Source organism: Somniosus microcephalus, chromosome 9 (assembly GCF_052327205.1).
Source record: "Somniosus microcephalus isolate GS21.2 chromosome 9, FLI_Smic_1.0, whole genome shotgun sequence".
Lineage (NCBI taxonomy): Eukaryota > Metazoa > Chordata > Chondrichthyes > Squaliformes > Somniosidae > Somniosus > Somniosus microcephalus.
The window spans coordinates 161,594,756-161,614,325 of NC_140995.1; the positions used below are offsets into that span (position 1 = coordinate 161,594,756).

The 19,570-nt window shown below is 44.7% G+C and overlaps 1 protein-coding gene across 1 annotated transcript in view; it reads left to right on the top strand.

Annotated features, from left to right (window-relative positions):
* The first annotated feature begins 13,582 nt into the window (after nt 1-13,582).
* LOC147112803 (neuroendocrine convertase 1-like) overlaps nt 13,583-19,570 on the top strand; it is a 294,716-nt gene continuing 288,728 nt past the window's right edge. Inside the window, exon 1 of the mRNA XM_085996239.1 lies at nt 13,583-13,671. Within this exon, the coding sequence (XP_085852365.1) occupies nt 13,588-13,671 (84 nt within the window). The 5' untranslated portion in view covers nt 13,583-13,587. The remainder of the gene's footprint in view (nt 13,672-19,570) is intronic.

Below are 19,570 nucleotides of genomic sequence, written 5' to 3' on the forward strand. Positions count from 1 at the left end.
CTGTCAGGATAACGCCGCAGTGGTGTCGTCATTTCAGGCGGGCTAGGAGGTGCTTCTGGCAAGGTCGATTCGGCTTGAAAAGCCGTGTCAGGTTCAGCTGACTCCAGTATCACTAGATCGGAAGTAGGTGTTCTGGGTATCTCAGTTTCAACATTACCCGGATAAGGTGGTGAAGTCGGTGGCCCATTTGTGGTGGACCCTATGATTTGGTCAACATGGCGCCTTATTATATTGTCTCCAATGTCCACGGTGTACATCAATGGCCCCAGCCTTTTCCCAATAGTTCCAGGCTGCCATTTCTCAGTACGGTAGTCCCGGGCCAAAACTCGTTGACCGATCTGGAAAGATCTAGTGACCTTGTCGTTCATGCCCTGGAATTGCCGGTTCTCTACGTCTCTTCTGACGTTTGGTTTTAGTAAATCCAGCCGGCATCTCAGGCGTCTATTACAGAACATCATTGCGGGAGTTTGATTTGTGACCGCATGTGTCGCATTTCGGTATGCCAACAAAAAGCTATCCACCTTATGTTGCAGACCTATATTTTCATTACTCATGGCCTTTACGGCCTTCTTGAAGGTCTGGACAAACCTTTCAGCCTATCCATTGGAGGCGGGATGGTATGGGGCTGACGTGTAATGTTTAACCCCATTGCTCTTTAAGAATTTCTTGAATTCTTCGGACACAAATTGTGGTCCATTATCAGAACAGATCTGTTCCGGCAGGCCATTCCGAGCAAACATAGTCCTTAACACTGCGATGGTTTTTTCCGTCGTGGTGGTGGTCATCTTAATTACTTCCGGCCACTTGGAGTGGGCATCCACCGCTATTAGAAACATCGAGTCCATAAATGGACCAGCAAAGTCGATGTGTACTCTTTGCCAAGGCGATGAGGGCCACTCCCATGGATGCAGAGGAGCCTGGGGTGGCGCGTTCTGAACCCTCTGACATCCTAGGCAGTTCTTCGTGATCTCCTCTATGTCTCCATCAATGCCTGGCCACCACACAAACGCTCTTGCTAGATTTTTCATCTTTACTCCCCCCAGATGTCCTTCGTGCAGCTCCTTTAGCACCTTCTTTTGGAGTTTGGGTGGAATCACCACTCTAGATCCACACATCAGGGTTCCTCGACACACAGACAGTTGTTCTTTCCTCTGTGCAAATGCTTGCAGTGTTGGGTCGCTCTGTGCTGGCCATCCCTCCACCGTTACATCATAGACTCGTGAAAGAGTCGGGTCATTCCTTGTCTCATTCTCAATCATTGAGTTTGTTATCGGTAGACACTCCACTATGGATGAGTGGAACAACTCTACTGGGTCCACTATACTCGCTTCTTCTACCATCGGCAATGGCAAGCGTGACAACCCATCAGCATTTCCATGCTGTTTAGACCTTTTGTACTCAATTTCGTATTGGTGTGCCCCAAGTAACACGGACCACCTTTGTAATCGTTGTGCTGTCATGGTGGAAACGGCCTTATTTGGGTTGAATATGGACACCAACAGCTGGTGGTCTGTCAACAATGTGAACTTTTTACATTGTAGGTAATGGTTGAATTTCTTCACGCCCCACACAAGACTGAGGGCCTCCCTATCTATTTGGGCGTAATTTCGCTCCGCGGGTGTCAACGATCGGGACGCAAAAGCCACTGGCCTTTCCGAGCCATTTGGTAGCCTGTGCGAGAGTACTGCCCCAATTCCGTACGGGGAAGCATCGCAAGCTAGACGAAGGGGTAATGCTGGGTTGAAATGAGCCAACACTTCTTCAGAGGTAATCAACTCCTTGCTCCTGCGAAAAGCCTTTTTGCATTCTTCACTCCACTTCCATGGTGTTTCTTTCCGCAACAGGTCATTCAGTGGATGCAGTACCGTGGATAAATTCGGCAGAAACTTGTGATAGTAATTAATCAACCCCAAGAATGATCTTAACTGAGATACGTTTCCTGGAGCGGGGGCCTTCACAACCGCTTCAATCTTTTCGGGTGACTTATGCAGTCCCTCTCGGTCAATGACATGACCGCAGTATGAGATCCGTTTTTGGAAGAACTCACACTTCTTGCGATTAACCCGAAGGCCATACTCCTTCAACCTGGTGAGTACCAGTTTCAAATTCGTGAGGTGTTCTTCCTCATCTTTTCCCGTGATTAAAATGTCATCTAAGTAGCACTGCGTGCTTGGAATTCCTTGTAACACCTGTTCCATGGCCCTCTGCCAAATTGCTGGCGCCGAAGCTACCCCAAAGACCAGTCTATTGTAGCGGTACAAGCCTCTGTGAGTGTTGATGGTGAGGTACTGGCGTGACTCTTCCTCGACCTCCATCTGTAGATATGCTTGAGCCAGATCTATTTTCGTGAAATGTTTCCCTCCAGCCAACGAAGCAAAGATATCTTCAATCCGCGGAAGCGGGTATTGTACCGTGTGAAGCACAGGATTCACAGTAATCTTGAAATCTCCGCAGATACGGACCTTCCCCGGTCCCCCTGGCTTATTACTCGGTGAGGACTTCATGACGGGAACAATGGGCGTGGCCCACTCACTCCAGTCCACTTTTGACAGAACCCCTGATCGTTCAAGTTCTTCCAGTTCTGCCTCCACAGCTGGTCGTATTGCGTAAGGTACTGATCTGGCCTTAAAAAACTTTGGGCTTGCATTTTCTGCAATCTTAACCTTTGCTTTAATCCCTCGCAGTGTTCCCAGTCCCTGCTGGAATACCTCCTTAGCTTCGTCCAATATTCTGGACAACCGTTCAGGTTTGACATCCTCTTTTTCGTAATCCACCGTCATGGTGTTTAGTGACTGCCAGTCCAATTTTATTTTTCGGATCCACTCCCGTCCCAGAAGTGGTGGTCCTCCCTCAGGCAATACATACAGGCCCAACCGGTGATGATCTTTATCCTTGTATCTCACCTTGACTTCTATCATGCCGATGGGGAATACCTTGTGCCCCGTGTATGTCTGTAGTACTAGTTCCGTATCCCGTAGTGGAATATGCTTGAAAAATTTCTTATAGTCATGCTTATTCATGACCGTCAACGCCGATCCGGTGTCCACTTCCATTTTTACTTGGACCTTTGCAATCTGTAGCGTTATCCAGATAGTTTGTCGGTCAGCTTCATTGCTCACGTTGTGAATTCTCAGACTGTCCAGTCCTTTGCATTTGGAGTGTGAGACCGACTTCTGTTCCCTCAGACTCTTCTTAGTCACCTCTTGTACCTTCCCGTACCATTTTTGTGGTGACTTCTTATTGTTGTACGTTGCTCCTGACCGGCATACCTTAGCTATGTGCCCGATCTTGCCACATTTCCTGCATTCTTGGTTTTTACCCCAGCATTGATTCTGGTCGTGTGTTGTCTTCCCACAACGGTAGCATTTTGTTGTGCTCGAAGTAATTTGGTCCACCCCTAGTGCCGCCGCCTTCAGCTGCATTTCCGCCGTTCCTTTCGCTGCGGCTTCATGCGATGCAGCTATGAGGACAGCCCTGTCCAGTGTGAGGTCATTTTCTTCCAGTAGTCGCTTCTGCGATCCTTCTTTGGACAATCCGCATACGAACTTGTCCCGCAGTGCCTCTGTCAGATTCCCTCCAAACTGGCAGTATTTCGCTATCCTACGCAGTTCGACCAAGTATTCCGCATTGCTTTCGTCTTTCCTCTGCGTTCTTGCGTAGAATTTGAATCGTTCAGCCAGCATCAACGGTGTGGGGTTCAAGTGATCCTTCAGCACTGCTACAATATCATCGAAAGTCTGATCTGCCGGTTTAGCTGGTGAGAGAAGATTCTTCAACACCCCGAATGTTTTCGCACCCATCATGTTAAGTAAGGTTAAAGCTTTTTCCTCCTTAGCTATTTTGTTAGCCTTACAATGTATCTCAATACGTTCTACGTACGTGGCCCAGTCTTCTATCTCCGAATTGAACTCGTTGATGTCCGCCCGCTTAGGCATCTTTCTTTCCTTGGGTACAACACAAGTATTTCTTCAAGTATTCTTATTTATTTGTTTATTTCTAAGATGGCGGTTTCCCCGCGAAAATGGCGGTTTCCCGCTCTTTCCTTCTCGCCCCGCCCACTTCAATCGTCTTCCCCGCCTAATGGCGGCCTCCCGCGTTTCTTCCCTGGTGGAAGGGGAACGCTCTCCCCACAGCGGACAGGTTCAGCCGCTGGGCTGGCTTCCGCACAGCTCCCCTTACTCGGCTCTGTCTTTTCCTCCCGCCCGCACGGCTCTCCCGGCGCTGGGTACACCCCGTTAACGGAGGACAGTTCAGCCGCTGGACTGGCTCTCGCGCAGTCTCTCACCCCGTTTTCGGCTGTGTCTCTCTCTCACTCCCGCCCGTTCGGATTTGCCGGCTCTGAGTACCCCGTTGGTGGAGAACAGCTCAGCCGCTGGACTGGCTCCTCGCAGTCTCTCTCTCCGCACCCGGCTCTCACCCACACGGTTTCCGTTCGCCTCCCCAGCCCTCTCGCAGACCGGTGTTTCCCTCCCCGGCTGCGGCTGGGTTTCTCTTCCCGCGCCTACTCGCAGGCTCAGCGCTTCGTGGCTGCGGTCGCTGCCCGGATTGTTCCCGCCGATCGCGGTCCGGCTGTCACCCGACGCCGTTGGACCCGACTTTTGGCCGGCACAGCTCCCCCTCGACCGAGGTCGAGTGCTCTGCCCTTATCCTCCGGATAGTTCTACCCCTTCCCCTACTCACAGTCTCTTCGGCCGCCTTGTTTCTTGCTGGTCGGCTCACTCCGCACCGTGGCAGAAGGGTAGTCAGTGCCTGTTGCTGATACAGCTTTTGTTGTTAGTCTTCCTGCTTTCTGTTGTTGCAGCCTCGTGTTTTCTTTTGGTAGCACGACGAGGGCGGTTGTCTCTCTTCGACGCTCTTCGTTGCTTTTGGTAATCTTGCCACAGGGTACGATTGGACTCGTCGCCACTGTAAAGTCTGTGGGTTGTGCAGTTAATAAATACACAGACTTCAGAAGTAACAAACAAACAGGTCTTTACTATTCGAAGGTCCGGGCGAATCTGCCCCAGCAATCATGCCACAACACTTATATACTGGTGTGGTCACTATCGGTATTACAGTATACAGAAGCCAAACAAATAGTGCCACCCGAAAGTAGTCCTCTTAAAGGTGAACGGTTACATTCAATAGTTCCCTTAAAGGTAGACGGGTACATACACTACATACTGGTTGGCTAAAAGGGGAGGAATTGTAGTGTATGTGCCTTTAAGAGCACCATGTGTACTGTAATGCCGGTAATGGCCACTCGGGCTATATAAGCCTGTATATTGTGTTGTATCAGTTAGTTCCCCTCCAGACTTTGTTTAGTAAACACCTATGAAACCAACTCCTGTCTTCAGTGTCTCTATCAACACACAGACACAACATAAGTCACCTGGCTTGTCATCTTGGCTGGGTGAATAGTGGAAAGGGACATGAAGTAGGAAGAAAAGGTAATTGAAGAAATAGTTTGGAAAAAAGAATTGGTGTAAACATAAAAGTGGATGTAAACATCTTTAAAGTGCGATTGAAAAGCAATGATGGATTTGTGATCACTGAACTGAAGACATGTTGAAGACTGACAAGCTTGACTTTTATTCTTGTTCTTCAATCAACTCACCTATCCGCCGTTTGACAGGACAGTACACACATGCATCTATTATTGGTTTATTACTTGTAAATTTATGTAGAACATAAGCATCATTAAAACTGGCTGCTTATCTAAATTAGGTTAAAATATTTTTAGCATACTTATATTTTTAGCATACTTAAAAAAAAATTAAATAATGTTAAATAGTCCCAGATTTTCCTTTAACAGTTAAATCCACAGAAATCTCTGTGAGCTCTTATAACACGGAATGAATTTTGATCTAAATAAAAAAAGTTATTCAGTTAATCCAGTGAAGATTCTTGGGCACAAAAAATGGATGGCTAACTTCGTTCTGTGTTGTAAAGTTCTTGCTTCATGCATGTGCTGATAACACTGGCCTTTAAGAGCAGGGCTGCCACCAGATTGGGAGGTCTTGCGATGGCCTCCTAATTGCTGCGGACAGCTTTATGGTCTTTGTCCTCTCTTTTGGGGACAAGTTCCCATTCATGAGACTCAGCTTGTTAAAGGTTCCCTTATGTTTGCATCTCATTAACTACCTTGCTGGAGCTGTTAACTCTGGTGAGAAATTTGCCCACAAAAGCCTTAGGCCTGAACTGAGCTTTTATTTGAAAAGGCCAATTTGATTCTGCCATGTCTAACAACTGACATTTTTATAAGGAGTGAGATGTATGCAACACATACATTATTTTACATACCTTGGAAAAATGACACTTGTCTGTCCTGGTCACTTTTTCACAAACTTCACTGAGCCCAGAACTCGACTGAAGAAGCTATCAGTCCTGCTCTCTGTCTCCTGACAGCCTCAGGCAATAATTCATTAACAAGTTCTTTAGAGGCTATGCACTTGAATAAAATATTGTGTTCATAGTAATGTTTTGAGATGTACATTGTTTATTAACCTTTTGGTGCCACATATTAAGTTATATTTTTTAAAAATCAAATGAATCATTGTTTCCTGATATATTTTATCTTTTATCCTACTTTTATCAAACTTGCTGGCACGCTGCACGATCATTCATGACCTGTCACCTGGGTCTCAATTTTGTAAAAATTATTTGAAAATGTTAAGAGTAGGGTTCTATAATATATGGATGAAATAAAGCTGAGCAGAATTAACTAAAACATTAACACATTATTTTTTTTTGATTAACCTTAAACATTACACTGTTTTTATTTTGAACCAAATAATATATTATCTCATTCCAATGTAGTTCAGAGCATAAGAAAACAAATGGAATGCAGTAATTCTTGTATTTGTGGGTGGTAGAAGGGTGGGAGGGAAGGGGTGGGGGGAAGGTTGAGACTGAGGGAGAGAGATGCTCTGTGTATTCCTGGCATGAATTCCTGGCAGCCAGCCAGCCAGCCCCAGAGGAATAGGGCTAATGAAGGGAGAGTGAGAAAGAATCTGCAGGCTGTGGCAGGTAATACAGATTTCACTTAATTGGGAGCAGGTATTGGTGCATGCTTCTTTCTGTTTAATTGGTGAGGGGATTCGTAAAAAAAAGGAAAGAGAAAGAACACGTGAAGTTTATATGAAAAAAGCACACACAGAAATATAAGCTTGGTTTATGTTGTTGGAGAAGGAACTTTAATTTAGGACAATTTGCTGTGTGAGCCAGGTTCTGATCTCCCAGGAGGATAAGGAAGAAAATGAAACCAAAAGAGAACTTGATAAAATCATCGAGCTTGTATATAATCTCCAAAGAATAGGTTTTACTGAGAAAAATCAGCCTCAATCAATATGGTTCTTCTTCTATAAGTTACAAATGAAAAGCTATGAGATTACAATAAAAGCCTTATTGCTGCTACATGAGGGAAGTGTTTTGGGGATGGAGGGAGGGAAGGCTGTGTAAAAGAAACGCTGAAGAGCTGAATATTGCAAATCTTTTCCATTGTGACGACTAATGTTTGGAAGTGTTTATCACAAACTCCTTGATTAAACTCTGCTCAGCAAAGTGTTTTACTGAAGATTTGCTGATTATTACCATGGTGTTGATAGCGGACCATATTTGATCCTGTGCTTTATTGGGTTAGATGACAGCTGACAGTCCTAAAGTCACCAAATTTAAGACCTAAATTTGAATTATATTTTTGACCATGGTGAACCAACCCAGCCCCTATTCTCACCCAGCAATTTTTATGTTGAGATGCTTGGTCTGAAATGATCTGTTTGCAAGTATTGAGAATGAGTTTTAGCACAGAAATTCATGAACTTTACTTTAATTTTTATTATAGAAAATGCAGTTAAAACACATAGCTGCTTATCTAAGGCGGAAAATTTGCAGAATTCAGACATTTAAAGATATTTTCAATGAGATTAAGAAAACAGCCCTTAAACCATGATACCACAAATCTGTGAAAGTTGGCATATTTGCATGTCACCTGCCTCTCATAAGTGTGACGAGATTTAATAGCTCTTGGCTGTTCAACTCATCTGTATGTCTCTCTCCTTTTATTATTCTGTATCACAATATCTTGCCTAAGTTAGCCATATGCATATCAATCTATAATTGTTAGTGTAGATACACTCCATGGGGAAAAAAACTGTGATCGGAAAAGGATATAAAAAAAGTACAGACAAGGATAGACAATTCATGGCAAAGTAGGAACAATTTGATCGTCTGGAAATCTTATGACCCACGGAGGTGAATTCCAAAGGTGCCCAAGACTTGAAGAGGTTCATGTATAAATGCAGCCTGTGCACCAAGCTTAACTAATGATGCAGTGTTTGAAGCCAGGCTGTCCCCCCGCCCCCCCCCCCTCCCACCCCACCCCCTTAGTATCCACAGGATGAAGAGAGAAATCACCTTGATATTCCCGTGATACATAATAACATAGAAAAATAGGAGCAGGAGTGAAGAAATGTCTCTCATCTCAGTCCTAAATGTCCTACCCCGTATCCTGAGACTGTGAGCCCTCGTTCTAGACCCCCCAGCCAGGGGAAACATCCTCCCTGCATCCAGTCTGTCTAGCCCTGTCAGAATTTTATACGCTTCAATGAGATTTATACGTTTCAACGTTCCAAAGAGGGGATGTATCTTCACTGCAATATGTCCCCTCTTGATCGGGCCATGGAGTGGCACAAGGAAGTCAGTCCATAGATTACTGACGGGAGAGTAAGAGGTCCTTGAAAAGGAGCAATGAATAAAAATGGAATCTATAAGACATAAAATGATTATGTGCCTAGGAATTAAATTATAGTGTAACTCAGTACAATCTAAGCAGTTATCTCCAAACTGATATAAAAGGCAGCTAGGATCATGCACTGTAGCACAGCTGTCCACGAGGACCTAACTGCTAATGTACTTGCAGTCAGCACGTATATATCATTAAAATCAGTGATCATTTTCTCAGCAAATTTATTGCTCAAAGCTGAAGAGGAGTTGATCATTACGCCCACAAACCATATTGACATAAATATGAAGTATTTTGTTTATTGGTTCCATTGATATGATATGGTTTGATCATGTCAATTTAAACAGGCAGCTATCCTTATTAGAACATGTTAGGCAAGCAAACAAAAGCAGGTTTACAGACACCCAAAAGCTATCGTGTTGAAATTGTTTTTATGACTAAAACAAAATATGACTGTTCCCAACAGAATGTGCTGGAAATACACAGCAGCTCAGTCAGCATCTGTAAGGTGTCTTGGGTGTATATCTTTGACCCAAAATGTCAGGTGTCTTTCCAGAACTTTGTTTTTATTTCAGATTTTCAGCATTTGCCATTTTTTCTTTATATTTTACAAAGTTCCATCTTTTTATTCACCCCAACGTGATGAAGACTGTGCCCCTTTAACAGTTGCTATCTAGTCAGTGGACTTTTCCCTATTGCTCTGGCCTCTGATGGTATAAGGGGGTGCAGAAAAATCTGTGTACTAAACTGTATTTGTTATACTAAGTGACCTAATCAGGAGCAAAGCACTGCACAGGACCGGGACAGTATTTATACTTTTGACTCTCTTTTAGTTTATGTCTTCCTTCTATTTTTCCCTCGATCAATAGATCAGACAACTTATTCCCCCAACTCCTGCATGTGTCACTCTATAACTAGTTGCAATGACAATCTGTTGTAATTCACTCCTCCATCTCCCTTCCTCTCCCCTCCCCCATGGAGAAGTGCCTGGTTGGCTTGGCACCTTCCCGCAAGTGGGACATCAGATATTAGAAAGTCACCATGTGGGGAATCAATTGGAAATTGCCAGTGGAATGATATATCCTCCCACTGTGTGGAACAGTGCACGGTTGCATCTTTTCCCATCTGCAATTTAAACATTTTTAACAGCACAAGAGCAATTTACTGTCTTTTACTCTATTGACAAATGTAAATTATAATTGCATTGTGTCCTACACATTTAAAGAGGCACAGTCTTCATGAAAAAGTGGTTGAGAAACCTTTTTCCATTTGGGGAAGAAGACCATTTTTGCCATGATAACATAATATGCAATTGAAACAGTGATGAATCTCGTCTCATTTCTGTCTTGAGCATTTGTAAACAAACAAAAAAGGTTTGCTGTATTTTATGTGTACATTGCCTTTTCAAATACCGACTTCTAATTTATAGGAAAGTATTCTTCCTGATTGGCCATACTTGTGCTCAATTGAGGATAGTTTGATTTCTCCATATATGTTTGATTATTTTCCTTCCTTTTAGGTATGCCCACGCCACTCACCCTCCCACAGCCTGACAGAGCCTTCAAGCAGCCTTTCCTCCAGGCTGTGCCAATTGAACTAGAACTAACTGCTAGGAGATGCTTGAGAGGAGCTTAGAGTGACTTGCTATCTAAGTTTCCTCACATTCTCTTTGGGGAAGTACGTGGCCTTTACATGGTGCCTTTTATGCCTCCACAAGCCCTCCCTATGACAAGACTGAGCATGGTCCTCCAACCAGTTTGTTCAAGTGACTTCATATACAGTATATTAAAATTGGTATGTGGGATGCCCATTTCATTGAAAACTCCTATGTCAACCTTACTGCCATTGGAAAAACCCGGTATAAGTATCTGTTATGCCTTTAAGTGGCACTGTGATAAGAGTTTGTAATGTTAAGCGTGTCGTACCTTGCCTGTCACAGATTCACTCATGCCTGTATGACAGTAGGGTACTTTTATACAGGTATATATATATGGTCAGTTTATTGAATTGCAGTCAGTCACTATTGGCATTATGAACCTAACATTTTAATTGGAAAGAATATTTTACTTTTATTGTGAATTTATTTCTTCATTTAAACATTTTTAATGTTTTAAACCTTCTTTCCCTTTTAAGTTTTTGAAAAAATATATTTAGTTAATTGAACCTGCCTCCGCCGTGCCCTGATTGCCATCTCTGAGGAGATTCAAGGTTGTGCCTTCAGGGCTTCCTCCAGCTTCACAGGCATCTCTGTGCTTTTTCAGAGTTTTTCCAGCCACTAATTGGGTCTCTGGCCTGTTGTGGGCTGGTGCTCTCCTCTGCCTCTTCTGCTCTGTGGCCTCTTCTTATCTTCTGTTCATATCTGGCCTCAAATGTCATGGTCGACCTGCTCTCAGCCACAGTTGATCCCTGCCCGCTCCTGGCTGTTGTTGACCACTACTTGTCCCCACCCACATTTCTCCTTGTGACCCAGCTGCCCTCCCTGCCATGGCCAATTGGCTGTTCAGTGCACAGCTCCAGTCTGCAGCTTCACGACATGCCCAATTGAAGGCGGATTATGCCTTTTGAGATGATCTCTCAACAATCCTTCTCCTGCCTCTTGCAGGTGCTCTCCCCCCAGATCCCTATAAGACAACTACAACAACAACATGCATTTATTTAGCACCTTTAACATAGTAAAATGTCCCAAGGCCCTATAATTTTCCGATCAAGAATAAGGGGAAAGTGAACAAGAGGGCACATACAGCATTGTAAGGAACTTGTAATTTAAAATAATACTCTGCCAGTTTTGCACTTGACCCTGTTCCCAGCAATACCTTGTTCTTATTCTGCATCTACGGTCTCTGTCTAAGCTGCTGGTTCACTCTAGCCCTTTTTCACACTGTTAATATAATTTAAAATAACATCTCCCTTCACCTCCTCAGGTGCCCAGCATCACAGGCTTCCAGAGCATGTCTCAGTTAATAAACCGACCCCACAGCTGTGTAAACCCCTGCAGAGTCCAACATTTGATCTAAAATCTTCTAGGTAAACTTCAGCAAGTGAGTGTGTGTGAAACCATCCAGAGACACCTTACCACTGCCCTTCCTTCCCTCCCCTCCTCCTTGTCCTCCATTCCATCATCCCTGTGCTCTCTCATCCTCCCTCCATCGACTGCCCTCCTCCTCCTTCCTATCGTCCGTCCTCCTCCCCCTTCACCCCTGTCGTCTGCCTTCCTTTCCCCTCCATGTCTTTGTTTCTTTCCTCCCCCTCTTCCTTTCCCTCCCATGCTTCCCTTCTTTCATCCCTTCACCCTTCCGCATCCTTCACTTCTCCCTTCCCCTCTCTCAGCCCCCATCTTCCCTCCTGCTCCTCCCCTCTCCTCTCTACTTCTCCTCCATCCTGCTCTACCTTACACTCTCTCAACCCTCTTTCCTGCCTTGATCTCTTTTAGCCTCCATCACCAGAGGCCTGGTCCAGTTATCTCTGTCCTCTAACTCCACTGGTTCACTCTGTGGTTCACCCCCATAGACTCCCAGCTTGCCAATTTGTAAAATCCACCCTCGTGCAACACTCGCTCTCCACGCTCCTCCATTATGCAGCACTGCTGACATTAACCTTTTTGTGTCACTTGCCCTTCAGGCTCATGAGTTGTGTAGTTCTTGTGTCATTCAACCTTTGTCTTAAGTATTGTGCAGTCCCAATGCCATATCTCCTTTAGGCTTATAATTTATGCAGTCCTGACATCATTTGTTGGGTTATTTTCCAGGGAATGCTACACAGTAATTTATCTTGTTATATATATGTAACCAAATCAACAGCAGACCTATAATTCTGAATCAATGGTTGATTTTATATTGCACTCTGGGGTTCTAGGGCTGTTGGCTTCTGACACACAGGTCTCACTCAGCTGGTGGCATTCCCAGTCGATTTGCTAAGGCCAGCCACTGAGAAGACCATGACTAGAGAGTGGAACTTTCTTCACCAGACTAACCAATCCAAGAACAAATATAGATGCAGCCAAAAGAGGTGCTGCGGCTACCTATAGTGACACAAGCTGAGAAAAGTGGCCTCACTGTACCAGATAACTTTTCTGATCTTCCTACTCTCTACTCTGTACCTTTTCAGGTAGTTGCTAAACTAGGTTCAGTTTTGCACTGTCACCATGTTGGCTAATGATCAGATTTATAATATCCCAATAGCTATCAGCAAAATAAAATATTTTATCCTTGACAATACATTCCATTTGTATCTAGTTCCCAGGTGCTCCAGGGCAGTCACACGAGTTACATACCGGAGTTACTGCTCTAGATTGAATTTAGCATGGATCATTCCCTCTGGAATACTGGTGTGATAACAATATATTAGTTCATTCCTCTGTACATAGGTTTCATACCAGCATTGTGCAGTATCAACACAGTGCTACTACAGTGAGTTATTGAAATCACCCACTTATCTCTAGGTGACAAGCAATCCAGTGTGGTAATGTGTGATTACTTTAGAGAGTATCAGCAGTGGAAAGTTTGATAGTCTAAGGATAGAAGCTAGATAGAGTTAGCGTATTAGAATGAACAAAGCCAAAGGTGCGTAATAGGGGAATAAGCACAGCAGTGAACAAAGCAAAGGAGAAAAGAACAGTGAGGAAAAAATAGAAGAGGAGTAAGCATTGCAGGGGAGCCAGTCTACTAGAGGGAGCATAACAGAGTTAGCATTGCAGAGTGAGCATGGTGGAGTGGTATAATTCCAACTCCTAATATAAATGCAGTACAAAACAAGTGTGTCAGCCAATTCTGTCAATTAATTCCTGCAATATATTATTTATTGTTCTTCAGGAAATAATTCCGTATGTTTAATTTTCACAACTGTATTTTATATTATAGATAGGAAACATGGATGGACATTATATCTTGCGGGATACTACACACTTAAGAAGCAAACTAGACATGAAGAAGATGCTGTTACAGGAACCTAAGGTAAGTAGTATAAAATGGGCAGATTGAGAGACTGCAGACACAAAATAATTAAAACATTTTATGTGACTTACATGAAATCCAAATTGCGCAAGTTGTTAGTTGCGACTCACTGTGTTGCTGGCATGTTGGCATAAATTGTTTGTTTTCACTACAGCTCCTACACAATGATTATCCAACTTAATTGATGTGACATCAGGGTTACCTGGGTTGAAACTAAGATCAGCCAACCTGCATTAACTTAAATGAGTGGTAGCTCCATGGTGGGGAATTATTGGGTAGGAATTGGCAGGAACAGCCTGCTCCAAACAACCCTCTAAACAGCAGCCATGATGAGAAGAAAAGAAGGAAAGAACTTGTATTTGTATAGTGCTTTTCACATTCAGAGTGTCCCAAAATGCTCATAGCCAATTAATTACTTTTGAAGTAAAAACAGAAAATGCTGGAGATACTCAGCGGGTCAGGCAGCATCTGTGAAGAGAGAAATAGAGTTAACGTTTCAGGTCGATGACCCTTCGTCAGAACTGACGAAAGGTCATCGACCTGAAATGTTAACTCTGTTTCTCTCTTCACAGATGTTGCCTGACCTGCTGAGTATCTCCAGCATTTTCGGTTTTTATTTCAGATTTCCAACATCTGCAGTATTTTCTTTTTGAATTACTTTTGAAGTGTGGACACTGTTGTGATGTAAGCCAACAATGATCCAATTTGCACACAGCAATATCCAACAAACAGCAGAGATAAATGACTAGTAAATCTGTTTTTGGAGGGATAAAGGCTGGCAAGGTCATGAAGAGAATTCCCCTGTTCTCCTTCAAATAATGCATGGGATTGTTTATGTTCAGCTGACCAGGCAGACGGGGCCTCAGTTTAATGTATCATCAGAAAGATAGGGGCCTAGAAATTCACTAGCCTTCGCGCCGCTTTTGAGGCGCTAGAGGGACTAGCGCCAGAGTTATGGCCAGTTTAAAAATTCCCTGGGGCCCTAAATCGGCGTTGCACCGGTAGCGCTGCACCGGCACCGATGACGTCATCGGTGTGCGCAGCGTCCCGGTTGCCGTGGTAACCCACCCGAACTCCGAAATTGAGTTGCGGCCGCCTCGCCCGTGGCAGCCGCAAGCAACGTTCTGGCAGAGGTGCCTTACTCCAGTTTGCGCCGGCGCATTAAAGGCCCCGCGGCGGCCGGCCACTTTCCCGCCGGCCGCCTGCCCGCAGCTCCCTCCCCGGACTTCTCCCCGTTCCCCCCCCCCGGAACAGATGCAAGCCCGGCACTTGTCCGAGGTGCCGGGCTCATTTTTAAGCTGATTTGCGCGGGCCGCGGCCGGGTGCAGGCAGCTCCTCCTTAACGGGAGGAGGAGGCCTGCACGTCCCCAGCCTGCCGCACCGCATCGGGTGCCGCAGCACCGGAATTGCGGCGCGAAACGGCAGTTAGCGCCGATGTACCGCCGCAAAGACCCTTCAGTAGCGCCGGCAGCCATTTGGGCGCGGCGCCACTGAATTTTTGGCGCGCGCAGGGGACTTAGCGCCGGCACTAACTTCCGGCGCTAAAGCCCTGGCTAAGCCAAAACCCAATTTCTAGGCCTGGATCTCCTATCAGTCTAGATTTTATGGTCAAGTCTTTGGGGAGCATCACATTAACCAGGCAGCAAGTGCTAAAGCAACAACAACAACAATTTGCATTTATATAGTGCCTTTATCATTGTAAAACGTCCCAAGGCGCTTCACAGTAGCATTATAAAACAAAATTTAACACCAAGCCATATAAGGAGATATTTGGACAGATGGCCCAAAAGCTTGGTTTTATGGAGTGTCTTAAAGGATGAGAGAGAGAGAGATGGAGAGGTATAGGGAGGGAATTCCAGAGCTTAGGGCCTAGGCAGCTGAAGGCATGACTGCCAATAGCCGATAGTTGGGCCTAGGACATTGCCCTGAGGTTATGCCAGGAATTAATACTGATTAAAATTGGATATGTGCAAGAGGCCAGAATTGGAAGAGCGGAGATATCACGGAGGGATGTAGGGCTGGAGGAGATTACAGAGATAGGGAGGGGCGAGGCCGTGGAGGGATTTGAAAACAAGGATGAGAATTTTAAAATCGAGGTGTTGCTTAACCGGGAGCCAATGTAGATCAGCGAGCACAGGGGTGATGGATGAACGGGACTTGGTGCGAGCTAGGACACAGGCAGCAGAGTTTTGGATGACTACGTTTATGGAGGGTAGAAAATGGAAGACTGGCCAGGAGTGCGTTGGCACTTTACAATTCATTGCACTTTTATCAATTACATAGCGGTAATTGAGAAAGTTTAACAATCTAAACACTTTTATGCAAGTCATGTTTTTCTTGATAAGTCCAGCCGATGTAATCACGGATTCCTCCCATGCAGGGTATTTTAGTGAGTAAGCACAGCTGTTTCTGCCTGGAATAAACAGAGCACTTAAGATGTTATAACCAGCAACTTTGAAATTGGTGTTAATGCAAATGGATAATGGTTATCGCTTTTTAGCCAATATAAGCAACTGCCCATTTTAAACATGGTAATTTTAAGTAGAGGAAACTGTAGTTGGAAACTATACATGTAGAAATGAGCTGTCCAGCTTCCTCAATGGCTTAGTTGGTAAAAATTTGCCTTACAATGATAGCCTTATGGAGGTTTTTACCCCAGAAGGCCATCCCACAAAGCTTTCTGCTGGACCGAAATGCGATGGTGTAAGCAGGTCCCGGCCTCGATTCCAACTATTCTGGCATATCCCCACCAAAGTTATGGAAGGACTTTTGAGGTCAAGATCCATTTCAGTTGTAGTGCTTCCCCAAGGTCGAGTAACATACCAGTGTTCATTTTCTAGGCTCACATGGTAGAATTGCTACTCTATGGGGCCTCCAGCAGCCATTGGAACATATTGCAGCAGATGTCAGTGGTTTCAGGAGGTGAAGAGGAAAAAATGGGGAGAAAACTGATTGGCATACAAATAAGTAGACATATGGTAAAGGCTGGATTCCACCTCTCTATGATAAAGGTATTAATTATCTATGGTATTTCAGCGAAAGGCCTGGTGTTGTGAGACACTTCACTATGTTTATTTAAAGAAGCAGGTGTAGTGCATTGATAAAGTACGACGGCCATTGTGTTACCCGACTGACAATACAAAGTCATGAGATAACAGGTAAAATTGCAAATACTGGAAATCTGAAATAAAAGCAGAGAATGCTAGAATTGCGCACAAGTCAATCACCATCTGTAAAAAGAAAGACATTGGTGCAGACCCTTTATCAGAATTGAGTGCTTTGACAAAGGGTCTACACCCAAACGTTATCTTTTTTTTGTCTTTTCAAATGTTGTCTGATGTGTGCATTTCCACCGTTTCCTATTTTTAAACACAGGTTTACTATTTTCATCATCATTTTAAGAATTGTGATGAAAAGCGCAAAAGCCGCATTGTAAGTGCTTGCTGCTGATCTTCTCTGCCAAAACTGCTCACTCTTCCAGGGTCATCCTGGACTGCAAAGATAACCCCCGGCTTCTCTTCTTCACCACAAACCGTCTTCTTAAACCCCTCTCCCTGCCTCCTCCACCATGTGCGAGGAGCTCATGGACTTCTCGTCACTACAATTGAGTCCATCCATTCAGCTGTCTCTGCCACTTCCCTTCCTTCCTAGCCCACTGGGAGAAATTTCCCCTAAGGTTCCCCCCCAGCCCTAGCCCTGAACTCACATCTTTCTCTAGTTTCTCACCTATCTCCCCTCATGCCCTCTCTGAGCTCATCTTGTCCATTCGACCCACCTCCTGCTCCCTCGATCCTATTGCTACCAAACTTCCCTTCTTGGCCCCCATGTTAGTTGATATTGTTAACGGTTCACTCTTCCCAGGTACTCTTCCCCTCTGACCTTCAAATCTGCCATCGTCATCCCTCTCCTCAAAAAGCCCACACGTGACCACTCTGTCCTTGCAAACTAACGCTCCATCTCCAACCTCCCTTTCCTCTCCAAAATCCTTGAACATATTGTCGCCTCCCAAATCTGTACCCGTCTTTCCCACAACTTCATGCTTGAATCCCTCCAAGCCTTTGCCACCGTACTGAAACGGTCCTTATCAAAGTCACTATGTAACTGTAACCATGGTAAACTATCCTTCCTCATCCCTCTCGACATGTCTGTTGTCTTTAACACGGTTGACCACACAATCCTCCTCCAATGGCTCTCCTCGATTGTCTGGCAGGTTAGGACTGCCCTCGCCTGGTCCAATCCTATCTATCCAGTCGTAGCCAGAGAATCATGTACAATGGCTTCTCTTCCCACTCCCGCACCGTTACCTCTGGAGTCCCACAAGGATCTATCCTTGGCCCCCTCCTATTTCTCATCTCCATGCTGCTCCTCTGCGACATCATCCGAAAACATGATGTCAGGTTCCACATGTACGCTAACAACACCCAGCTCTACCTCACCAGCAACTCTCTCGACCCCTCCAGTGTCTCTGATTTGTCACACTACTTGTCCGATGAGCAGAAATTACCTCCAACTAAATATTGGGAAGACCTAAGCCATTGTCTTCAGTCCTCGCCACAAACTCTGTTGCCTAGCCACTGACTCCATCCCTCCCACTGGCATCTGTCTGAATCTGAACCAGATCGTTCACAACCTTGCTGTCATATTTGACCCGAAGATGAGCTTACAACCACATGTTCGCTCCATCACCAAGATCGCCTACTTCCACCTCCGTAACATCGCCTGTCTCCGCCCCTGCCTCAGCTCAATTGCTGCTGCAACCCTCATCCGTGCCTTTGTTACCTCTAGCCTTGATTATTCCAACGCTCTCCTGGCCGGCCTCCCACCTTCTACCCTCCGTAAACTTAAGCAAATCCAAAACTCTGCTGCTCATATCCTAATTCGCACCAAGTCCCATTCATCAATTACCCCGTTCTCCCTGACCTACATTGGCTCCGGTCTGGCAACGACTCAGTTTTAAAATTCTCATCTTTGTTTTCAAATCCCTCCGTGGCCTCGCCCTTCCTATCTCTGTAACCTCCTCCAGCCCCACAACCCTCCGAGATATCTGTGCTCTTCCAATTCTGGCCTCCTGAGCATCCCCGATTTTAATCGCTCCACCATTGGCAGCTGTGCCTAGACCCTAAGCTCTGGAATCCACTACCTAAACCTCCGCCTCTCTACCTATCTTTCCTCCTTTAAGACGCTCCTTAAAACCTACCCTATTATCTCCTTATTTGGTTCGGTGTCAAATTTTGTTTGATAACGTTCCTGTGAAGTGCCTTAGGATGTTTTACTACATTAAAGACGCTATATAAATACAAGTTGTTGCTGATAATTCAATGTAAACGTAAATACGTGACACAAATTACCTAAAGTTGTTATATTAAGCTACGCCCATCTGTAAACAGTTGAAGTGCAATAAATATTTTGTGTAGTAATGCTCACCTGCCATAAAGTCTGTCAAACGTTATACTAGCCGTTGTGTATAGTTGGCAAATCGCATTCCCGCGAGTGCACCTGCTATAAACCCTTGGGCTGTAATAGTCACCTTCCATAGACTTATTCAATAGCTGGCAATGCACAGCAGACCAACTCAGTTGTGCTATTTGCTTATGAAAATTAGCAATTAAATATTTCCTAAGAAGGCAGTGCCTATCTTTTCAAAATCAGAGGCTGAAATGATAGTAAATTTGTGGGATAAACAATTAAAAAATCTTTTCATCCATCATTCCCCAGATTGTGAATCAATTAAATCAGGTAATCTACTGAGTTTGAAGTTCACAATTTGTGACACACAATCTGACATCAATAAATTTTTGGTAGCCAAGGTTATTAAGGGATATGGAACCAAGGCGGATGAATGGAATTAGGATACAGATCAACCAGACGGAACAGGCTCGAGGGGCTGAATGGCCTACTC